The sequence below is a fragment of the Elgaria multicarinata genome, chromosome 1 (genome assembly GCF_023053635.1).
Source record: "Elgaria multicarinata webbii isolate HBS135686 ecotype San Diego chromosome 1, rElgMul1.1.pri, whole genome shotgun sequence".
NCBI lineage: Eukaryota > Metazoa > Chordata > Lepidosauria > Squamata > Anguidae > Elgaria > Elgaria multicarinata.
This window is the reverse complement of record NC_086171.1, coordinates 97155808-97178545: the sequence shown is the minus strand read 5'-3', so window position 1 is coordinate 97178545 and position 22738 is coordinate 97155808. Positions and strand designations below refer to the sequence as shown.

At 44.6% G+C, this 22738-nt stretch overlaps 1 protein-coding gene across 3 annotated transcripts in view; it reads left to right on the top strand.

Moving 5' to 3' along the window:
• The first annotated feature begins 675 nt into the window (after positions 1–675).
• The window catches only part of LOC134403118 (carboxyl-terminal PDZ ligand of neuronal nitric oxide synthase protein-like), a 121851-nt gene continuing 99788 nt past the window's right edge, over positions 676–22738 (top strand). For all 3 annotated transcript variants that reach the window (XM_063133234.1, XM_063133227.1, XM_063133242.1), the window contains exon 1: positions 676–869. In XM_063133234.1, the coding sequence (XP_062989304.1) occupies positions 747–869 (123 nt within the window). In that variant the 5' untranslated portion in view covers positions 676–746. The remainder of the gene's footprint in view (positions 870–22738) is intronic.

The following is a 22738-nucleotide window of genomic DNA, read 5'->3' as shown; positions in this document are numbered from 1 at the left end:
GGAAGCATCCTCTTAACAAGGCGGGGAAGACGGGAGAGTTGCACCGTGCTTTCGGAGTGGCAACGCTTGGGGCCCTCCCTCTGGAAGCTCCGAAAAATGCGGGGGGGGGGGAGCAGGGGACGGGCCGGAAGAAAGGAGTTCGCGCTTTGCTCTGGGCAACATTGTGGTCCCAATCCACCCCGCCCTGGTGCCGGACGGAGGTGGACCAGCAGCAGCAGCAGCAGCTGCGATGGGCTGTCTTCCCTTCGCCGTCGAAGCGCCAGCGTCAACGCACGCTTTAAGGACAACAGAACTCCGGGGCGGACTGAGCTCCGGCTGCTGGACCTGCGCGTTGCGCGGAGTACGGCCGGAGGGCCGCTGGACGGCCGTCTCGGCCTGCTCGGGAGCAGCGAACAATCGCGAAAAACGAAGGTCGGCCGAAGGTGCCTCCTCCAATCCCGCCCCCGAACTGCTTCGCCATTGGATTCCCGCTAGGCAGGCGGCGGCTTCTCCTCCTCTTCGCCCGGATTGGCGCGTGCCCCGGCAGCGGCGCTGCCTCTTCTCCCGGCAGCTCCCAGTCGGGGCGCCCCAGGAGCGCCCTCCCGCCCTCCGTCCCTCCCGCCTCTGCTCCGCCCCACTCCGGGTTCAGGCGGAGGTGGCGGCCCCCGCCGCCGTCCCTCAGGCTCCACTGGTCAGCGTCCACCTGGGCGTACGGCTCGTCTAACTTCACGCAACTGGCTTCGGGAGCCGCTCGGCTTCTCTCCGCCATGCCCGTCGGTGCCTCCCCCTCAGCCAAGTCCCGGTACAACCTGGTGGACGACAGGCACGACCTGCGCATCCCGCTACACAACGATGACGCCTTCCAGCACGGCATCGGCTTTGAGGCCAAGGTAGGGCGCGGACAGCTCATCGGTCTCCTGGGAGCTCTTGATGCGGATGCAGAGAGCCCCAAGAAGGCTTAGCTAGCATTCCGCGCTTGGGTTTAGGAATCCGAGAATTTCGGACAGGCTCTCGGCAGGCGTGAACCCCGGCTTCGCTGGTCTTATGGGGCTTCCTCCGCCCCATTGCCCTGGGAGCCTTTCTCCAAAATCACGGAGCAATTTGGTCGGGCTCCCAATTGCGCTTTGCGTTAGGACGATCTACTCTGTGTGTGCTTGGAAGCACGCTTGCCGCCTTCACAGGCGTCACATCGGAACCCTGGCCGTGAGGTCTAGGGCCAAATGGAGCCTTGCTTTGGGGGCTTTGGCATGCGCTGCTGGGCGCTTGCTGGAAAGGATTCGGAGAGGGAGAGAGAGAGCAGGTTTCAGGCCAGCCGCGGACAAGATTGGCTTGACATGGGCGACTGCCTCCTCCTTCCTTGTCCGGCCCTGCAATGGTGTCCTTGTGTTGCTTTTGTGGGGTTTAGGTTGGCGTAGTTACAGCTTGCTTCTGAGGACGGCCTTAAGGCTGGGAACAGGGTAAGGCTCAGAGCTTGCTTCGGAGAGGACCCCGTAGTGTATCGCTCTTGTTGCAAAAGGCGCCCTACCTTAGCAAGGCGGGCAGTCTGGTTCGCCTTCCTGGTAGCCTGGTGTCCTTCCTTGTATTGTGGGAATTCCATTTTCAGGTTAGTTTCACTGAGCAGGAATTTCCTCCCTTTGTTGCACGCAGACTCATCGCCTACAGTTCCAGGCACAGGTGCTCCTCATCTGCTGTCTTTATTCCTAGAGCAGGTGCTCTGCACTCTTTCTTCATGTTAATAAACACTGCAGGAATAATAGTGATTGTTTTATCCCATGACTTAATCAGAACTGAACTATGGTACTGAACGATGGGTTCTAAAGACCTCATGCTGAATTGTTGCCCTACTGCATCCCCCCATCCCCACTCCAGCAGAAACCTTCCAAAGGGCTCTCTCTGTGCCTGGTACTTTGGCACCACGCTGTCATGTCAATGAAGTATCCCTTTGATTGAAATTACATTGATGTGCTCAAGCCTTGGACTTTTGTTCCCTTAGTGTGAGTGATTAGGCCAATATACTCTGCAGGGTTGTTGTGGGGAGAAAATGGGATCACTTACACTAATTAATAGTTAACTATGATAAGGAATTTTCTTGTGCAATGCAGGGCAAGATAGTTACAATTCTAATTTCCCTAATGCTCTCAATCTACCTTATGCTGATCAGTCACCGCTTTTTTAAAAAATTGAATATGGCTCATGCAGTCTCCACAGTGTCCAGGATTGACCTTCTCACAAGGCAAGCAGGGCAGCAGTTTGCAGAGAACTGCATCTTTGCTGAAACAGCAAGTGGGAAGGGTTTTCTTCTCAGCACCTTGGTATATCATGTGTGCTCCAGTTATCTGTGAAAACCAGGCAAGAGGAAGGCAGGAGGGCTTAAGGGAAAGGATTTCTGTAAACCGCCCAGAGAGCCCTGGCTATGGGAGCGGTATATAAGTCTAATAAATAAATAAAATTTTAATAAATAAATATCAGAGAGGGGCAGGCACCAGGGCTTAGTGGCACCAGGAAGGGAAGCGTGAGAGTACTTTTGGGCAGGAGATGGGCAGGGCAGTGGACGGATGCGTTGTACCAGAGAGTAGCAGAACATCTGGACTTAGGGTTCATTATGAGGACAACTTACCCATTGCTAGAGAACCTAAGGACAGAGTAAAATAGGAGATTAAGGGTCCAATATAAGGGAAAGGGATTTAATATTTTCTCTAGACTCCTAAAAGGTTGATGGATTTCAGCAAGGAAATTTCGGGGCCTTTAACTTGTACAACACAAACAACCACAAAAAGTCCATACCAGCTGTTTCTGTATACTTTGTATCTAAACATACTATTCACGTTATTTATACCCCGTCCCATATCTTATCCAAATTCGTGCTCCATTTTCAAGTTAGATAAAAGTATCAATACCATACAGGCATTTTGACAGGTATCCTATTGGATCCATCACTTATTAGACAGCTGGACCCCTTTCACAATCAGATAAATTATCTGATTGTGGAATTATCTGATTTCTTTTAATTGAAATTATCAATTATCTGTGTACTGCCACCTGCTCATTCATCCCCAGCAGCTTGTTTTTGTAGCATGGGGGTTCTCTTACTGCCAGCCCTGTCTGAATTAATTGATTTATGATATTTCTATACCACCCAATAGGCGAAGCTCTCTGAGCGGTTCACAAATTTCATAGGGTCACTATTGTCCCTATGAAACACTATTAGTAATTGCTAGTCAGTCCAGGGGCTTTTTTTTGCAGCAGCAGCAGCAGAAGGCCATATGGACTATGATGAATCACTTTAAGGAAGCAGCATCTTGTAAAAAGTTGGTTACTGATGGCAAATAAGAATTCCCTCTGGGTGACCAGGCAAGGAAGCATGATAGAAGTTGGCCGTTCTTTCTTTTATGCCGCAAGTGACTAACATAAGGGCAAGTGAGCTAGGAGCAAGCAAGCTATCCTAAGTTTCATGGTGGCAGGGCCAGATAAAGATGTGACAGTCATCAAACACACACAGACACACACAGGGATGTAAGTTAGGGAAGGCTCATTTTCAGATTCTTCTATACAACATAGTTCTGTAGTTGCCACTCACATTGGATATTTAATATGGTATGTTACTTATCTGTTACATTTGTATCTTGCCCTTCCACTTGAAATTTAGGGTGGCATATAAGGGTATTATGCCAGTCTTGCAAATGAGTCAACGAGAGTTACTAATAGCGTTGGAATGCTAGTCCACTCCAATAGATCAATTACCTATCCTTTCACCACAATCAATTGTTGTGAAAAAGAACTGCTCATGCTTGCTGCAGGAACCAGACAGTACCCTAACATGCACTCTGACTATCTGCTCAGTAAAACATGTAAGGGCTAGGATCAGATACCAGGAGCATTCAAAACGGGGTGTTTGCAAAAGCAAGCACACCTATTCTCTGCTGCTATTTCCGTCATTTCTGCCTGGGAGAAGGCCACCTCCGCTGCTTCCCCTTGGCTTGGGGACCAGGGGGAAGTGGAAATGCCAGGGGATTCTTTGCAGCCAACAAAAACAAGGCTGACAACTACTATCCAGAGGATCTTTTCTTCTGTCGCTCCCAGTTTGTGGAATGGCTTGCCGGGAGAGATTCGTCAACTTAACAGTCTTCCAGAATTTAAGAAAGCCATAAAGACTGATCTCTTCCAGCAGGCCTACCTGGTTGAATTTTAAGATGCCTTTTCTTTTCTTTTTTTAAATTTTTTTATTAACAATACATTAATACAATACTACAATATTCACAACACAAGACAACAACAAAACAATTTAAAAAATACATGATACAATCTTATTTATCCTTATAACATTTCTAATTAATATTTTACAACATTACATAACATATAGTGCACCTCCCCCACCCCGGGATCTATTCCTGTTTCCAAAATCTCATTGATTCTTCTGGAGGTGGTCTTCCACTTCCCCTAGATAATACATATTCTAGGAACTGATTCCAAATTCCCTCAAAATCATTTGTTTTTGTTATCCCTTTTCTTATTTTTATATTACATGTCAATTTATCATTTATAGCAATATCCCAAATCTCTTTATACCAGTCCTCAGCATGATAATCTCCTTACAGCTTCCAGTTCCTAGATATAATCAACCTTGCTGCTGTTAGCAAATTCGTTATCAGTTATTTTGTTTCTTTATTACATTTTAAATCTTCATATATTGATAGCAATGCCACTGTGGGTGTCTCTTCAATCTCCATTCCCACTATATCATTTATCTCTTTAAACACCATTATCCACATTTTTTGAACAAATACACATTCCTACCACATATGTAAATATGTTCCTTTTTCTTTACATCCTCTCCAGCAATTTGCTGAATTCAGCTTGTTTATTTTATTTAGTCTCACTGGGGTTAGATACCACCTCCATACAATCTTATAATAATTCTCTTTTATCCTCACTGACATACTTCTCAACACTCTTTGTCTCCATATTCCCTCCCAACTCTGTTGCCCTATTTGTATCTTCAAATCCGTTTCCCACACCATCTTACCCATATTCTCTGACTCCCCCTTCCCAACCAATATTCTATATATTTCACTCGTTAAACCTTTTATCATTTTATTTTCTCCTTTCTCAATTTCTCTTTAAAATCATCTCCTCAATTTTCGTTAATTCTCTACATTCTCCATTATCCTTTAACCATTTCTTCGTCCACTGCGCTAATTGAAAATAATTTGACCATGTTAAATTCTTCTCCTTTAATGCCTCTTCTATTTCTTCTCGAGTGTTCATCTTCCTTAACCAATTTTTAAGTTTCATTATATACTTCTCTATTAATATTTTCCCTAATTTATCTTTTAAATTCCCTGGAAATTTTCCTAACATTATCACTGGTATTATTGGAGAAATACTTGGAAGTAACTCCTTTTTATAAACCCGCCATATTTCCCAGTGATTTTTTAGAAGGGGGTACTCTATTTCTTCCCCCCATTTTTTATTATAATCTCTAAAAATATATATTTTATATATTTTTCTAATGGTGTGCTGCTTTTAATGATGCATTAGTTTTAAACATTTGAATTAATTTTATGTATTTTATGGTGTTTTTATTTGTGCTGTACCCCGCCTCAATCCAGAGGGAGAGCCGGGTAACTAATTATTATTATTATTATTATTATTATTATTATTATTATTATTATTATTATTTCCTCCATAACCTTCATAACTTTAAAAATCTCAAGTTATTCCAAATTGATGACTTGCATTTCCTTGGTCTTCCAGGCTCAATCCTTCCCCTCTGCAGGTGAGGGAATGCTGAGGCTCAGCACCCTTCCTGCACTCTGACCTTCTTTTCATTTGGTTTAGAGAAAATAGATGGTTGTTTATTTGTTCAGTCACTTCCGACTCTTTGTGACTTCATGGACCAGCCCACGCCAGAGCTTTCTGTCGGCCGTCGCCACCCCTAGCTCCCCCAAGGTTGAGTCTGTCACCTCCAGGATATCATCCATCCATCTTGCCCTTGGTCGGCCCCTCTTCCTTTTGCCTTCCACTTTCCCTAGCATCAGCATCTTCTCCAGGGTGTCCTGTCTTCTCATTATGTGGCCAACGTGCTTCAGTTTGCCTTTAATATCATTCCCTCAAGTGAGCAGTCTGGCTTTTATTTCCTGGAGTATGGACTGGTTTGATCTTCTTGGAGTCCAAGGCACTCTCAGAATTTTCCTCCAACACCACACTTCAAAAGCATGTATCTTCCTTCGCTCAGCCTTCCTTATGGTCCAGCTCTCGCAGCCATAGGTTACTACGGGGAATACCATTGCTTTAACTATGCGGACCTTTGTTGTCAGTGTGGTGTCTCTGCTCTTAACTATTTTTTCAAGATTTGTCATTGCTCTCCTCCCAAGAAGTAAACGTCTTCTGATTTCCTGGCTGCAGTCAGCGTCTGCAGTAATCTTTGCGCCCAGAAATACAAAGTCTGTCACTGCCTCCACGTTTTCTCCCTCTATTTGCCAGTTATCAATCAAGCTGGTTGCCATAATCTTGGTTTTTTTTAGGTTTATCTGCAACCCAGCTTTTGCACTTTCTTCTTTCACCTTCGTCATAAGGCTCCTCAGCTCCTCTTCGCTTTCAGCCATCAAAGTAGTATCATCTGCATCTTTATTACTAGGTTCCACTATATAGTCCTAAGATCTTCTACTTCTCTCTACCTCACAGAATTCTAACCTACACACTGTATCTCTCACTCTCTTCACAGATCATCTTCTAACACTCAAACTCTCATATTCTACTGACTCATCTTGCACTGACACTTCTACACAAACCCATCTATACTGACACCTCATCTCACCCCCTCCCTCTCACTCAACTATATATAGATACATTTCTCTAGCTCCTCCCACTCTTAATCTGCACTCCCCCTCAACCATCCAATCAACACGCAGGCATTCAACCCCCCTCTACTAATTGTAAGTACCTTGAGGCCTACTTATTTCCTGAACCTTATATGTAATATAAACAATAACTTTGTATACACATTTATAACATAAGGCAGCTAAACATTACACACACACACACTCCACAGTAATAGCATCTCTCCTCCACCTGTCTCTTACACACACACACAATTCAGTTGCTCTGGCAAACAACCATTTTACTTTGGGGGCAAGGTTTCACCATGGAAGATTCCATCTACCACTCATCTACCACCATCTACCATTCCATCTACCATGGAAGATTCCATCTACCACTCACCCGTACATTGCCCTCTCCTCTTTCTGACCACAGAATTTCTACCTGGCATGTGTTTGCCAGTTAACATTGTATCCAATATTCACATGGGTTTGTGAGGGCAGCGGACATCTCCGTGTCCAGCCTGCATTGGCCCAGGTGCACCTACCCAGGACTAGGGAGGGGCCCGTGCCTGAGTGCTCACAAGCCTTTGAGAGTGCTTGGGCATGGGTCCACCCTGCCTTCCAGGTCATGTTCTGCCCTTTGTTCCTTTCCCCCTGCTGCATTAATGGTCGCTGCCATTAATGTAGTGGGGGGAAATAGGCAATTTCCCCAGCCTAGGGGAAACTGCGGGTGTCTCCCTCTCCTCCTATTTGTGCCAAATGGGACCTTTGCTGAAGGCTTGCATGCTTTGCTGAGGGGGCTGCACGGCCCGGCGCCTTGAAGCGGGGCCGCGCAAGCGGGGCTCAGCAAGACTGTGGGGCGGGCCCCAACTGAGCTCTCCAAACTCTATTGCAAGTATATCACCTAGCATTTAGAATGGAAATCTTGAAACCTCATAACTTTAGGAATAGACATAATATTTTAAACAGACTGCTGATGGCAGACCACTGCAATGTCTTCTCTTTTGGACCTAATGTAAAATGGCAAATGTTAGCTTGTTGATAAGGTGGGATATAAATATTGTTAATAATTTAGAAAAAAACTTGAGTGGTTTTTGTAGAAAGGTGGGATATAAATTTAATAACTAACTAAATAATACTAAATAAATGAAGACATTGAAAGTAAGCTTTGGGATGACAGAAAAATGGTTGCGAACAATGGGACTTCTGTAGTTCAAAGCAAACTTGTGATCCTTTTTCATTTAAAAAAAATTATGTGCCCAGGTTACGTAATTCACCAGGTAGATTTTACATTAAAATTTCACATGAACAGGAAACCATTTCATTTGGTTTTACATGTAATAAAAATAATAATCAGGCTTTAAAGATGGCAGAATGCTAAAAAATGGATGATACCTTAAACCAATTGGGTTCCTGCAGCTCCACAATTTGGAAATAAAGCTGTGGGAAAATGACTTTCCCAAGGCTTCACAATGAGCTCATGGCACATCACGCTTGAAGCCACATTTTCCAGATTGGTGCCCAACTTCATGTCCACTGGACCCAGAGTGCATAATATTCTGTAATTTGGTGTTTGTGAATAAAGCACATCCTTAATACCATCCATGAATCAGGTAACTTTTCATGGTAGTGTGCAATGGTTTATTCTACAGCTTCTGTACTTCACAAAAAGTCTTTGTTAAAATATTTTGGCGAATATATCCTCCACCCAATTAGGTGTTAGTTAATTACTAGTCTGTCCAATTTCTTCCGGTTTTGGATTGTTGTGCAATTGAGATTTGTGTAGGAAAGAACAACAACAAAAACTTCAAAAAGAAAATGGGGATGCACACACCCTATGAACTATGTCACCTCTAGGGTTTGGTGTCAGGACAAGTGAAGTTTTCACAAAGAACAAAATAGTTGGGTGTGCTGGTCAAATGATGTATCAGAGAGCGAGCGAGCGAGCGAGCGAGCGAGAGAGAGAGAGAGAGAGAGAGCATGAGTGAGTGTGTTGTATAAACAGCAGAAGCAAGACAAAGGCCTATCCAGTGGAATTTTAAGATGTTTTAGAATGTGTTTAGGATGTTTTTAGGATGTTTTAACAATGAATATTATGTTTTAATTCAGTTTTATGTATTTATGTATTTTATATTTACTGTTGTTCCCCACCTCGATCAAAATGGAGAGGCGGGTAAGAATTATTATTATTATTATTATTATTATTATTATTATTATATTAATATATGTAAGAGACATTCCACCAACTCTAGGAAAAACACAGCCAAAAATAACTGGTTTGGGACTGGGTTTTTTCTAATGGGAAACCTAGGTGGGATCTACACTAATGGTTTAAAATGTTAAGATATGTTTTGTTATGTTATGATAATTTATTGGGTCACATGACGCTATGTTCTTTATCGTCGTCATATTTTCCTTCCTTCTTCCATTGTATTTCTTCCGTTGTGATGTTTAAATAGCGTTGCAAGTGTTCCTATGTGCCCCCTTACGTCGTAATAGTTGTATCTCACTGACTTTTGAATTGCCGATTGTCAGCCAATTGCGTCCCTGGGGGCGTGGATACTTCCTTTTGGCGCCTAAAACTAGTGTACTATAAGCTCCAAAGGGCTTGAGGGAGAAAATTTTAAAAATCATAACAAATCAACGGATGACCCAATCTGATTAAAATTTGGTATGCTGAAAGCCCTCGTTAAGACCTGCCACTGTGCCAATTTGGATCTCTTTAGCTTTAAAATCTATGCAGCTGTAAGCATTTGTTTAATTTCCATTTAAAAAATCATAACAAATCAATGGATGACCCAATCTGATTCAAATTTAGTATGCTGAAAGCCCTCCTTAATAGCTAGTACTGTTGTGATTTTGAACTCTTTATCTTTAAAATTTACACAGATGTAAGCATTTGTTTAATTTCCATTAAAAAAAATCATAACAAATCAACCAGGGGTGGGGGTGGGGCGAAGCCAGGAGATCAGGAAGTGGGCAGTGCAAAGAGACCAGCGACGAAGAAGAAGTACAAGCTACAGAGATAAAACAGTGTGTCCTGCTCTAATCAATGAATACCAGGAAAGCAAAAGGTTAGTAACACGACATTAGTGGAGTGTGCCCCGTGACATTTAAAAATGACACAAATAAAAACATTTCCAGTGGTAGGAAATAAGGTAATAAGCACTAGTGTAGATCCACCCCTATTTTGGCAGTCAAGGATGGTGCCTTCATATATGGCACCCATGGCCAAAATTACATTGCTCCTACTTAGGTTCCTGTCTGGCTCTTTAAAACCCTTTAGCAATTATTCATGTTTTATTTTCTAACTTGACTAGAGATTTACAAAGCCCATTGCATTTCCTTATGGGTACTAATAGGTTGGGTATTGCTTGATCAGTAGTGTTTACCTCGTTACTCTTTCAGTAAATCAGAGCTGGTTCTTTATGGGAAGTAATTATTATTATTATTATTATTATTATTATTATTATTTATTTATATAGCACCATCAATGTACATGGTGCTGTACAGAGTAAAACAGTAAATAGCAAGACCCTGCCGCATAGGCTTACAATACTCAGCTTTTCCAACAATCCTTCAATGTAAACATTTCTGTCTCTCTATATCTATAGGCCTCATACAAGTATCCAAAGCGGAGGGATAAAAAACACCAGAAATGATATGTTGGTGTTCTAAGGGGAAGAAGTGTACATACCTGAAGGATTCCATTAAACACTTTTCCCATTGTCCAGTTCCTTCTCTGTTTCAGGATATTTAGAGTTGGTGGTGAGTGAGTGATACCTTCTAGTCTCTTGCTGGTGCTGTTCAATGCCAAATTCCTGATGATAATTCAGTATTTGCATTTTGGACTATAATTTGAAAATGTTCCTGTTTTTAAATTATAGGGAGGATGCTTTTGAATTCAACACTAGGAACTTGAAAAAGGAGTGTAGCACTTGAACTGGCTGCCTAGGGAGGTTGTGAAATCCTGTCCTTTAAAGGTTTTCCAGGAAAAAGAAGTCATTATTATTTATTATATTTCTGTACTGCCCAATAGTCAAAGCTCTCTGGGTGGTTTGAGGAAAGGAAAGGAACCTCTCAAAATTTAAAACTACAATACAAAATTTTAAATTACAAAAACATACAACATACATAGAAAGATACATTTAAAACAACTATAAACAACTTTAAAAACACATCTAGGGCCAGTGAAGCTCATTATATTGCTAAATGCCTTGGAAAAGAGAAAAGTTTTATTCTGGCACCAATTGGTGCTAGGCAGGCCTCGTCGGGGAGATCGTTCCATAATTGGGGAGACCACCACTGAGAAGGCCCTATCCCCTGTTACCATCCTCCAAGCTTCCCTTGGAGTAGGCACCCAGAGAAGGACCTTAGATATTGAACAGGTAGGTTCATTTTGGAAAAGGTGTTCTGTCAGGTATTGTGGTCCGGAGCTGTGTAAGGCTCTATAGGTTAAAACCAGCACCTTGAATTGGGCTCGGAAACGTTCAAGCAGCCAATGCAAGTGGGCCAGAGTTGGTCTTATATGTTCAAACCTTCTGGTCCGCATTATCGCTCTGGCTGCTGCATTTTGCACAAGCTGCAGCTTCTAAACCATCTTCAAAGGCAGCCCCACATAGAGTGCATTGCAGTAATCAAACTTAGAGGTTATCAGCGCATAGACAACTGAAGCAAGGTCCAGATAGGGGCATAGTTGGGCCACCAACCGAACTGGTAGAAGGCACGCCATGCCACCAAGGCCACCTGAGCCTCAAGTGACAGAGATGGTTCTACGAGAACCCCCACGCTATGAACCTGCTCCTTCAGGGGGAGTACGACCTCATCCAGAACAGGTTGAACACCCTCCGTCTGGTCAGCAGAACCACCCACTAACAGCATTTCAATCTTGTCTGGTTTGAGTTTCAGTTTATTAGCCCTCATGCAGTCCATTGTCACGGCCAGGCACCGATTCAGCACATCCACAGCCTCACCTGATGAAGTTGAAAAGGAAAAATACAGCTGCATATCTTCAGCATACTGATGGCAATGCACTCCAAAACTCTGGATGACCACATTCAATAGTTTCAAGTAGATGTTGAACAGCATGGGGGACAAAACTGACCCCTGTGCAACCCCATACTGGAGAATCCACAGGGCCAAGCAATTCCCCTGAGCATGACCTTCTGGGGCCGATCCTCCAAGTAGGAGCGGAACCACTGCAACACAGTACTGCCCACTCCCAATTCAGACAGTCATCCCAGAAGGATACCATGGTCAATGGTATCGAAAGCCCTGAGAGATCAAGGAGAATCAACAGAGTCACACTCTCCCTGTCTTTCTCCCAACATAGGCCATCATACAGGGTGACCAAGGCTGTTTCCTTACCAAAGCCAGGTCTAAAACCCGACTGAAATTAGGAGCAGAAGAACTAGAAGACATTCTGCAATGGTGGAACCATTAGAGTTAAACAACCGCTTTCAGCTACTGAAGTCTCAGACTGGAGGACGCTCTGCAGAGGAAGAATTACAGCAGACACCAGGCAACAGTGAACAAGAGGCAGAAGGTAGGTCGACCAAGAAGAAGAGAAGAGTAGTCATTGTGGGAGACTCCTTGCTGTGTGGGATTGAAACACAAGTGTATCGTGAAGACCCATGGACTCGCCAGGTGTGCTGTCTCCCTGGAGCACAGATTAGAATGTGACTGAAGGGTTACCGAAGCTCATAAAGCCCATGGACACGTACCCCTTTCTTCTCATCCATGTGGGAACAAATGATGTCACCAAGCGGAGCTACGAAGAAATCAGGTCGGACTTCGAAGCTCTGGGAAAAAAACTGAAGAACTTTGGGACCCAGGTAGTTTTCTCATCCATCCTCCCGGTTCTTGGAAGAGGATTAGAAAGGGAAAGAAAAATACTCTTTCCCTTTTTTAAAGGTGAACAGCTGTCTACGAAGGTGGTGCCGACGTGAGAGTTTTGGATTCTGGGACCACGGGCTATGCTACTTGGAAGATGGACTGCTGGCAAGGGATGGGTTGCACCTCACAAGGGCTGGAAAGAATGTGTTCAGTCACAGCATGAAGAACTTGATCAGGAGGGCTTTAAGCTGAATCATACAGGGGCAGCAGACATAAACTTCGAGGCAACGATGGATGAAGGCCCATGCATCACAGTACAGAGAACAGCTCCAACAGTGTCCCAAAATAGTGTCTGCAACAATGTAGGAACAAAGCCAGACTATAAAACACATGGTCTTCGATGTCTATATACTAATGACCAGAGCATGGGAAACAAACAGAATGAACTTGAACTCTTATTACATGAAGGCAAATACGACTTGATAGGTATAACTGAAACTTGGTGGGATGACTCCCATGACTGGAATATAGCAATTGAAGGATATAACGTGTTCAAAAAGAACAGAAGAAATAGAAAGGGAGGTGGAGTTGCACTATATGTTAAAAATACCTATCCCTGCACAGAAATACAAGTGGATGAGGCTGGGAGCTCCATCGAGAGCATCTGGATTAAAATAAATGGGGCAAGAACATGATAATCAGAGTATATTACCAACCACCCAATCAAGGAGAAGACGAGGATGAAATCTTTGAGAAACAAATTGCCAGTGTTTCAAGGAAATCTGACATAGTAGTGATGGGGAACTTCAATTACCGTATTTCTTTGATTCTAAGGTGCCATCGAATCTAAGGCGCACCCCATTTTTAGACCTGCTTATTTGGGGAAAAAAGATGCACACTAATTTCAGTACCACCAACAGAAAACCCTACTTGTCACTGAGCAAGCTCCACTTTAAGGACTACGGCATAGCCTGGGTGTGAGGAAGTGATTGCAGGCAGAGCAACGGGAGAGACTGCCCAGTTCGTATTGGGCAGCTGGATTTTGGTGCCACTGGGCTGAGAGGGGCTTAGGGGTTAGCAAAAAACAGGCGCTTACCCTCCCAGCTCCTCGTCCAGGCTCGCGGCTGCTGCAGGAACTTCCTCTTTTGGCTGCCTGCCTGCACGTGGAGGAGAGAGACAATGGAGCTGGAGCTGCCGCGTGAGAGCAGCTTCGGTGGAGCAGAACAGGTTTTTCCGCAGGCGTAAGGGGTTCAAGGCGGGACGCGCGCTTCCCAGCGCGGCAGCTGGAGGGGGGACCCGGTGCTTGGGGGGGGTGAGCCTCCTGACTCTTGGAGCCTCTTGTGTCGTCCCGGCACAGCTGACGAGGGCCGGAGCTGCACGGGGCGCCCTGTAGGCTCCAATCAGCCAGCAAAGCAATTTTACCGTATTTCTTCGATTCTAAGGCGCCATCGAATCTAAGGCGCACCCAATTTTTTGAGCTGTTACTTTAGGGAAAAAAGTGCGTCTTAGAATCGAAGAAATACAGTACCCTGATATCTGTTGGAAGACAAATACTGCCAAAAGCGGACCTTCCAAGAAATTCCTGACATGTATGGGTGATAAATTCCTCTTACAGAAAGTGGAGGAAGGAACTAGAGGATCGGCAATCCTTTGGAGCAGATCATAAAGAAGTCAATCTGTAAGCACCTTGAAAACAATGCAGTGATTACTAGAAGCCAAAATGGATTTGTCAGGAACAAATCCTGTCAGACTAATTTGATCTCATTTTTTGATCGGGTAACCTCCCTTGTGGACTGTGGGAATGCTGTGGACATAATATATCTTGACTTCAGCAAAGCTTTTGACAAATTGCCCTATGATATTCTGATTAACAAACTAGCTAAAAGTGGGCTAGATGGAACAACTATTAGGTGGATTCACAGTTGGCTATGGAATCGGACTTAAAGAGTGCTTATCAACGGTACCTTCTCAAACTGGGGACAGGTACCGAGTGGGGTATTGCAGGGCTCAGACCTGGGCCCAGTGCTCTTCAACATTTTTATTAATGATTGGATGAGGAGGTGCAGGGAACGCTTATCAAATTTTCAGATGACACAAAATTGGGTGGGGTAGCTAATACCCTGGGAGACAGAAATAAACTTCAAAGTGATAGGCTGGAGTGCTGGGCTGAAAACAACAGAATGAAATTTAATAGGGATAAATGCCAAGTTCTACATCTAGGAAATAGAAACCAAATGCACAGTTACAAGATGGGGGACACTTGGCTCAGCAATAGTACAAATGAGAAGGATCTTGGAATTGTTGTAGATCACAAGCTGAATATGAGCCAACAGTGCAATATGGCTGCAAGAAAGGCCAATGCTATTTTGGGCTGCATTAATAGAAGTATAGCTTCCAAATCGAGCGAAGTACTGGTTCCTCTCTATTCGATCCTTGTTAGGCCTCATCTAGAGTATTTAGCCCGTTATTCCGTGTCCTGCACTCTGGGAGGATTGAGAAGAGATCCTGGCCCTCCTCTGTGTGACAACCTTTTAAGTATTTGAAGAGTGCTATCATGCCTCCCCTCAATCTTCTCTTCTCCAGGCTAAACATGCCCAGTTCTTTCAGTCTCTCTTCATAGGGCTTTGTTTCCAGACCCCTGATCATCCTGGTTGCGCTCCTCTGAACACGCTCCAGCTTGTCTGCGTGGAGCCCAGAACTGGATGCAATACTCTAGATGAGGCCTAACCAGGGCTGAACAGAGAGGAACCAGTACCTCACGTGGTTTGGAAGCTATACTTCTATTAGCAGGTGGTTGGTTAACTCAAGAGAAGCTGTCAGTTTAGATGCTCTTCTGATAGTATCTTAAGGAAATAGGTGGATGATGTCTCTGCTGCTTTCTTTGCAGAGCATCATCTTATGTAGTGAAAGAGAAAGGGAGGGGACAAAAAGAAGAGAATGGATGGCGTTATGCAGCATAGTGTAAATTTCTTGATCTCCAAAGTCTTGTAGAGGAGGCTGTGCATAAATGTACACTTCTGAAAAAACTGCAGTAACATAGAACGCTGGTGAGCCAACTGGTCACTTGAACCCTCTTGTTCCTTGGAGAAAACAGCAATTGCTGTGCAGAGATACATCAGATTGTACATGCTGCTTTTTGTTTTCTTGCCTTTTCTCTTGGTCATGTGAAGCTACTCTAGGTTGTACATTTTTCATGTCAGCTGTACTTGGATGATTCAGTAGCCACATGATGGAAAAGAGAAGGTCTGGCTTGCTAAGGGTCACAGGATAATCTGTCTTCTGTTCACTAATGAACCTTATTTTCCTACATTTTGACCTGAAATTGTCGTTTTGACTTGATGTAGCATTTCAATTCATTGGCTGGGGAGGCAAAAGAAATTGCTGCTTTGGGCTACGGCTGGATTTCTGTATCATATTTAGATCAATGGCTATAATTTCTAGCCCCACTCTCAACTGTGTTTGATACTAGAGGGCTTCAATCTTTTGGGGTCAATAGACATATTTGGAAATTTGAGACATCATTGTGGGCACCCCCACAAAATGGCTTCCATGGAGGGACTCTCCAGTCACTAAATAGCTGCTTTAGAGACTTGTATAGTCATAAAGGACAAATAACTTGTAGAAGGCAGAGGATGGGTTTGAGCCCCAAATGCTAAACCATTTATTTCCCCCCACAAAGCACAACAAAATACTAGGGGTGTGCATGGACCCCTCCGCTTCACTTGCAGATCCGCGATTTTCGGATCGGGCCACTTCGCCCCACCCCTGCTCCGCCCAGAGCTCCGTTTCCCCCCCCCCATAGGGCTGCATTGAAAGCTAAAAAAGTAAACAACTTTTTTTCGGTTGAAGTTAGAAACCTCACGTTTGGCACCATGACACCTCATGGGGGTATACACACGCACGCCAAGTTTCAAGGCAATCCCATCATCCCCTGATTTTTGGGGAATTTATGAAAATCGGGCACCCCATTCAGACCCCTTGGGATAGCTCCCTCAATTTGCACGTTAGAAACCTCAAACTCACCACCATGACAGCTTATCCATGTGTCCACATGGACGCCCAGACTCAAGGCAATCCCATCATCCCCTGATTTTTGGCGCGGCTTAACTCACCCCAAATTGTCCCATTCTACAACTACGTCAATTTGCACGTTAGAAACCTCAAACTCGGCACCATGATAGCTTATCCATGTGTCCACATGGACGCCAGGTTTCAAGGCAATCCCATCATCCCCTGATTTTGGGGGAATTTTTGAAAATCGGGCACCCCATTCACACCCCTTTCCATAGCTCTGTCAATTTGCATGTTAGAAACCTCAAACTCGCCACCATGAAAGCTTAACCAGGGATACATATGCACACTGAGACTCAAGGCAGTCCCATCATCCCCTGTTTTTTGGCGGGGCTTAAACCTGCAGACCTCTCAATGGGGCCATTTCAAAGGAAATCCCAACATGCCATGAATTGGGGAGTAGAGATCAACCTATATGAATCTTCTTCCACACTTGAAAAATGGATTTGGAACTTCCAAAACTCCAAGTGAGCGCAGGAAGGACTTCTCCCCTGAGTCAAAGCCAGACACACACAACATCCCTGCAAGGCGGGCAGGGGAGGAGAGAGGGAAGGCAGGCAGGCAGCAGACATTTCTGGGGGCATAAGGAAGTGAGCCAAGGATAAGCCAGTAATGCATATAAAATGGAATAAATAAATAAATAAATAAATAAATAAACGAAGGAGGGGTGGAATTAAAAGCAGCAGTGTTGCTGAATAAACAACAAGAAGAACTTTTAAAAAAAGGTTATATCTGTCTTTTACCAGTAGTAGGGGGACGTGCCCGGGGGACGGGGAAGCAGCTGCCAATTTGACTGGTCCTAGTAGTGACCAGTCTTTTAAGAAGCAAGGCTGTCCATTCAACTCATGAAAGCCATTGCTCCACCACAACAGAAAAGAGGAACTGTCACTTCAACTCATGATAGGCATTGCTCCACCGGGTTACTCTCTTTGGAAGGCTCTGATGGCCTTCCAAGTACAGGAGAGAGTGGGGGCACGTCCACAATGAGATGCCCTAGGGGAGCTCATCCCCTTGCACCACATCTTTTCAGTTGTTCCCCTAAGTTAGGGTGGGTAGCAGTGCTCTCTTATTATTGGCTTAGTATATGATTTCAGGTTGTGTTTGTGCATTTGGTGGGGCTACTGTTTTAAAAAACACTAGGAAAAGTCCGTTCAGACTAAGAAAGAGAAGTTTCCCAGAATCCCAAGTTACCCGTTTTGCCTATCCCCTCCTCCAACTTTGGGATCATGTGATCATGACCGGGAGTTGACTCTGCCCCTCAGCAATCGAAAAGGTAATCTTTTTCCCGCCTTTACCCTACTTTTTAAAAAATTCTAGCACGCAACCCGCACCATGCAGAGAGGTGAGAGTAGTCTCAAAACGACCCCCATCCACGACTGTCTAAGCACAAGAATTTTCAGAACGATAGCTTAAAAATCAACCCAGTTATCCCCGATTCTTTTCCGCAATGCAATCCTATGGGCGAAAACCGCCGTTTGACCCGATTTTTAAAAAATTCTAGCGCGCGACCCGCACGACGCAGAGAGGTGAGAGTAGTCTCAAAATGACCCCCATCCACGACTGTCTAAGCACAAGAACGATAGCTTCAAAAACAACCCAGTTATCTATGGGCGAAATGTTTCAAGTTGGTGACCGGAGCAGTCCGCCTGAAAGAGGAGCTCCGAAAAATGGTTGCTTCTCTTCGCCTTGCTTCTAGGGGTCCGCGGTCCGCTTCTACTCCGCCTCTGGGCAAGGCAGAGCAGGCCAATTCGCTCCTGCTTCTGCACTTCTAATAGGAGCGGAGCACATGCCTACAAAATACTCCTTTCAGAGCTGGGGTCAAGGTAGGCATGGTTGGGCACCTGCCAAGGACCCACACCTAGCAGGGCCCTGCTGGCAACAGCCCCCTGGACTTGCTCCTCCTCTTTGCCATTACAAACTGTTTGTTCACCTGCTTCTCACTCTGGCCCAGACAATTATGACAGCTAGGAGGACGAACAGCAGATGCCGCTGCCTGCTTGTTCACTGTCTCTCTGCCTGTCAGGCAAGCAAATAATGAGAAAGAGCAACAGCAACTGGTGCAAATGGCAGCGAGAAGGTAGAGGAAAGGGGCCCCATTGAGGATGTCTTGCTCAAGGGCCCTCAAAAAACTGGACCTGGCATTGACTCATTTAATTGAAATTAAGCTGGTAATGCTTAGAGAAACACACACATGCACCACACCAAAAACACAAAACAAGACAAAACACATGCAAAAATCTACGGGCAAAACACACAGCTGCACAGCCCCCAACCCACCCCCCAACCCACCCACACACACACACCACACACCAACCACAGGGGCAAACACAAATCACACAACACACAAAAGAACCAGGCAAAACACCCCCAGTCCACTCCCCACTGCTTCCCCAGCCCTAGTTTTCTCCCGTGTTTCCAGATTACATCTACTTCCCTCCAGGTCACTCCCGGCCTAGGGTGACCAGATGACCCAGAAAACCCTGGAGACCTCCAGTAAGAGGAAGGGTCTCTGGGGCAACCAGGCCTGCCCCCCAAATTCTGGGGGAAATTGGCACCCGGCATGTCCCTAACCCCGTCCCTGCGCCGATATGGCCTTCTACTTAGCTTGCGCAATCGCGCAGGCCAAGTTGAAGTCCCCATCGGCGTGGGGGAGGGAGCTAGAGGGACACATTCTCGGACTTCCGGGAATGTGTCCCCTCCCCTCCCTGCCTCAATTGGAGCCGCTCTGAGCCCGACGGCTCAGGTGGTGGTGGCTCGAGCCTGGCGGCCCAGGCATACAGCCCAGCAGCAGTAGCAGAACCAGCAGCAGCCCGGTCAGATCAGGGAACCAGGTACATGGCTGTGGCGGGCTTGCTTCCTCCCTCCTGGCCAGGCCTTGTTGTTTCCCTTTGGGTTGTTGTGTCTCTCCCCCATCCAGGCCTACAGCTGATGCCTGTGTAGAATTATTATTATTATTATTATTATTATTATTATTATTATTATTATTTTGCTTTGGGTGAGTGTGGGGTGGATTTTTATTCTCCCCCCCCCCCGGTTAAGTGTGTGTGTGGGGAGTTTTTTTCTTTAGATTGTTTTGGGGAAGGTGTGGAGTTTTTTCCACGTTGGGTGAGCAGGCAAGGGTATGTGGATTTTAATTTCTATTGCCTTTGATGAGCATGTATGAGGTGTGTTGTTGTTGTTACAGCAGGTGTCATTTGTAGGCATGCAGCACCTGGTGAAATCCCCTCTTCATCACAACAGTTAAAGGTGTAAGAGCCCCACCCCCTTTTGTATCTGTTCAAGAGGGCAGGGCTCCTGCAGCTTTAACTGTTGTGATGAAGAGGGAATTTCACCAGGTGCTGCATGCGTACAAATGACACCTGCCGAAATTCCCTTTTCAATACAACTGTTAAAGATACAGGAGCCTTGTCCCCCTTTTCATATGGTCAATATTACATCAATATTACACAAGCCTCTACAAAAGACAGGAGGTCTCAATGGAGTTAATGGACAAATATTTAAAGAAACAAAATCTACCAAGAATAACGACAGAACAAAAACAAAGAATGAATGAAACTATAACAATATGTGAAATGGTGAAAATAGAAAAGATCAAACTCTGCGAATCTCCAGGACTGGATGGTCTTCCGGGCCTCAATTACAAGAAGTGTGAGGAGGAACTGTTGCAACCACTACAAGCCACAATGAACTCAATATTGACGAGTGGGAAGTTTCCGGATTCATGGCAGACTGCATATATAACACTCATACCGAAGGACAAGATCCAACCATGACCAAGAACTATAGACCAATATCGCTACTTAATAATGACTACAAACTATTTGCAGCAATTTTGGCAGAAAGGCTTAAGAAGGTACTACAAGGTTTCATCCATGAAGATCAAAGTGGCTTTTTACCAAAAAGGCATATGAGGGACAATGTAAGAGTGGTGTTAAGTGTAGTGGAGTACTTGGAAAAACACCCCGAAAAGCAAGCGGCATTGATATTTGTAGACGCAGAGAAAGCATTTCATAATCTTAATTGGAGCTTTCTGTTTAAGATACTGGAACTATCTGACTTTGGCGTGAACTTCAGTACATAGGTGAAATCAATCTATAACCCTCAGAAAGCCCAAATAATTGTTAATGGTTATAAGGTGACCCAATGAAAAGGAGGACAGGGCTCCTGTATCTTTAACAGTTGCATAGAAAAGGGAATTTCAGCAGATGCCATTTGTATGCATGCAGCACCTGGTGAAATTCCCTCTTCATCACCACAGTTAAAGCAGCAGGTGCCCTGCCCTCTTTTAAATCTGGTCACTCTAGTATAGCTCCTGCAGCTTTAACTGTGGTAGTGAAGAGGGAATTTCACCAGGCTCTCCATATATAGAAATGAAACCTGCTTAGGGGCACCATATTTTGGAAACCAAAAAGGAGGACAACATGGCCGCGCCATGGGGTGTGCCCACCAACATGTTCAGCCCCCAATGGGGCGTGCTCACCAGCATGTCCAGCCCCCAAAGGGGTGTGCCCACCCAAACATGGCCTTGGTCACAGGTCTGATTTCACAGCACACAATTAAGACAAACCTGTTCTACATAACATCTTAATGTTAAAATCACTGGAATAAAGTATAAGTGAGACATTCAATGTATCTGAAATTAACTTCACTCATTCCTACTTCTGTAGCACTGTCCACTTTTGCTATACTGTGTGCTCAGCTACACCAAGCAGGTTATTCCACTATGAAAGCGGTATATAAAAGGCAGGAGCCACACTATTACGTTATAGAAGTATTCAGCTGCACTGCAGGAGCTACACTACTGCTTTATAGTGGTACTGAAGTGCTCTGACAGCTGTTGGGCCCATGACACATCTACACCAAGCAGGATATAACACTATGAAAGTGGTATATGGTATGTGTCATGGGCCCAACAGTTGTCAGTACACTTCAATACTGCTATAAAGCAGTAGTGTGGCTCCTGGCTTTTCTATACCGCTTTCAAAGTGGATTATCCTGCTTGGTGTAGATGAGCCCTGTGTGTGATACAGTTTTCCCTTCCCTCAAATATCTTTTCTGACTACAAATCCTTCATGGGATGACCATAGTCTAACCTTTCCTAACATTTAACACTGTTTCCCCATCACCTTACTGCATACTGCTACCACTGAACAAATGAAGCAGTTGACACGTATACAACAACCAAACAACCAAGCATTCAGAAAGAGTATAAACTACTATTAGCCTGCAAATGTTAGCCATGGAACAAAATGGATTAAAGCTTGTCTTAGCTTGTTTCAACTTCAACCAGACATAACAGTCAAAAACAACCGAGAAAAACACACCTACATTGAAATTGCAATACCTAATGACAAAAATGTTGCAGAAAAGAAAAATATACACCACTGGATATGGAAGTTAAAGAACTATGGCAACAGGAAAAACTTACAATAATTTGTTAGTCACATCAGTCACCAGTATGACATCGTGTTCGTTTTTACAGAAAACCTTCAAAAATTAGGCCTACCAAAATACATGCACGCTAACATCCAGAAAGCAGTCATACTTAAAACATGTTCAACAGTCAGGACATTTCTGAATCAGTAAAAGACAACATGACTTGGCAAAGCCCATCATGTTCATCTAGAAAAATGACCACAAGCAAGAAAAGATAGATGATGATGATGATGATGATGATGATAGCAAACCTGTTAATTTTAAAAAAGTTTCTTTAAGCAGGATGAACAATTGTCAGCCACTGTTACAAAATATACGTCATGCCAATTATACTAAACAAATTGGAAAGGAAGGTCTATGAGTCTAAAATGCATTATTTATTATAGGGGTGTGCACGGACCCCCCGCTCTGCTTCTCTTCCAGATCCGCGATTTGCGGATTGGGCTGCTTTGCTCCGCCCCCGCTCCGCCCATGCCCGCTCTGCTCCGGAGCTCCGGATCCGGATCGGAGCTCCGTTTCCCCCCCCCATAGGCTTGCATTAAGCTAAAAAAGTAAACAACTTTTTTTCTGTGAAAGTTAGAAACCTCACGTTTGGC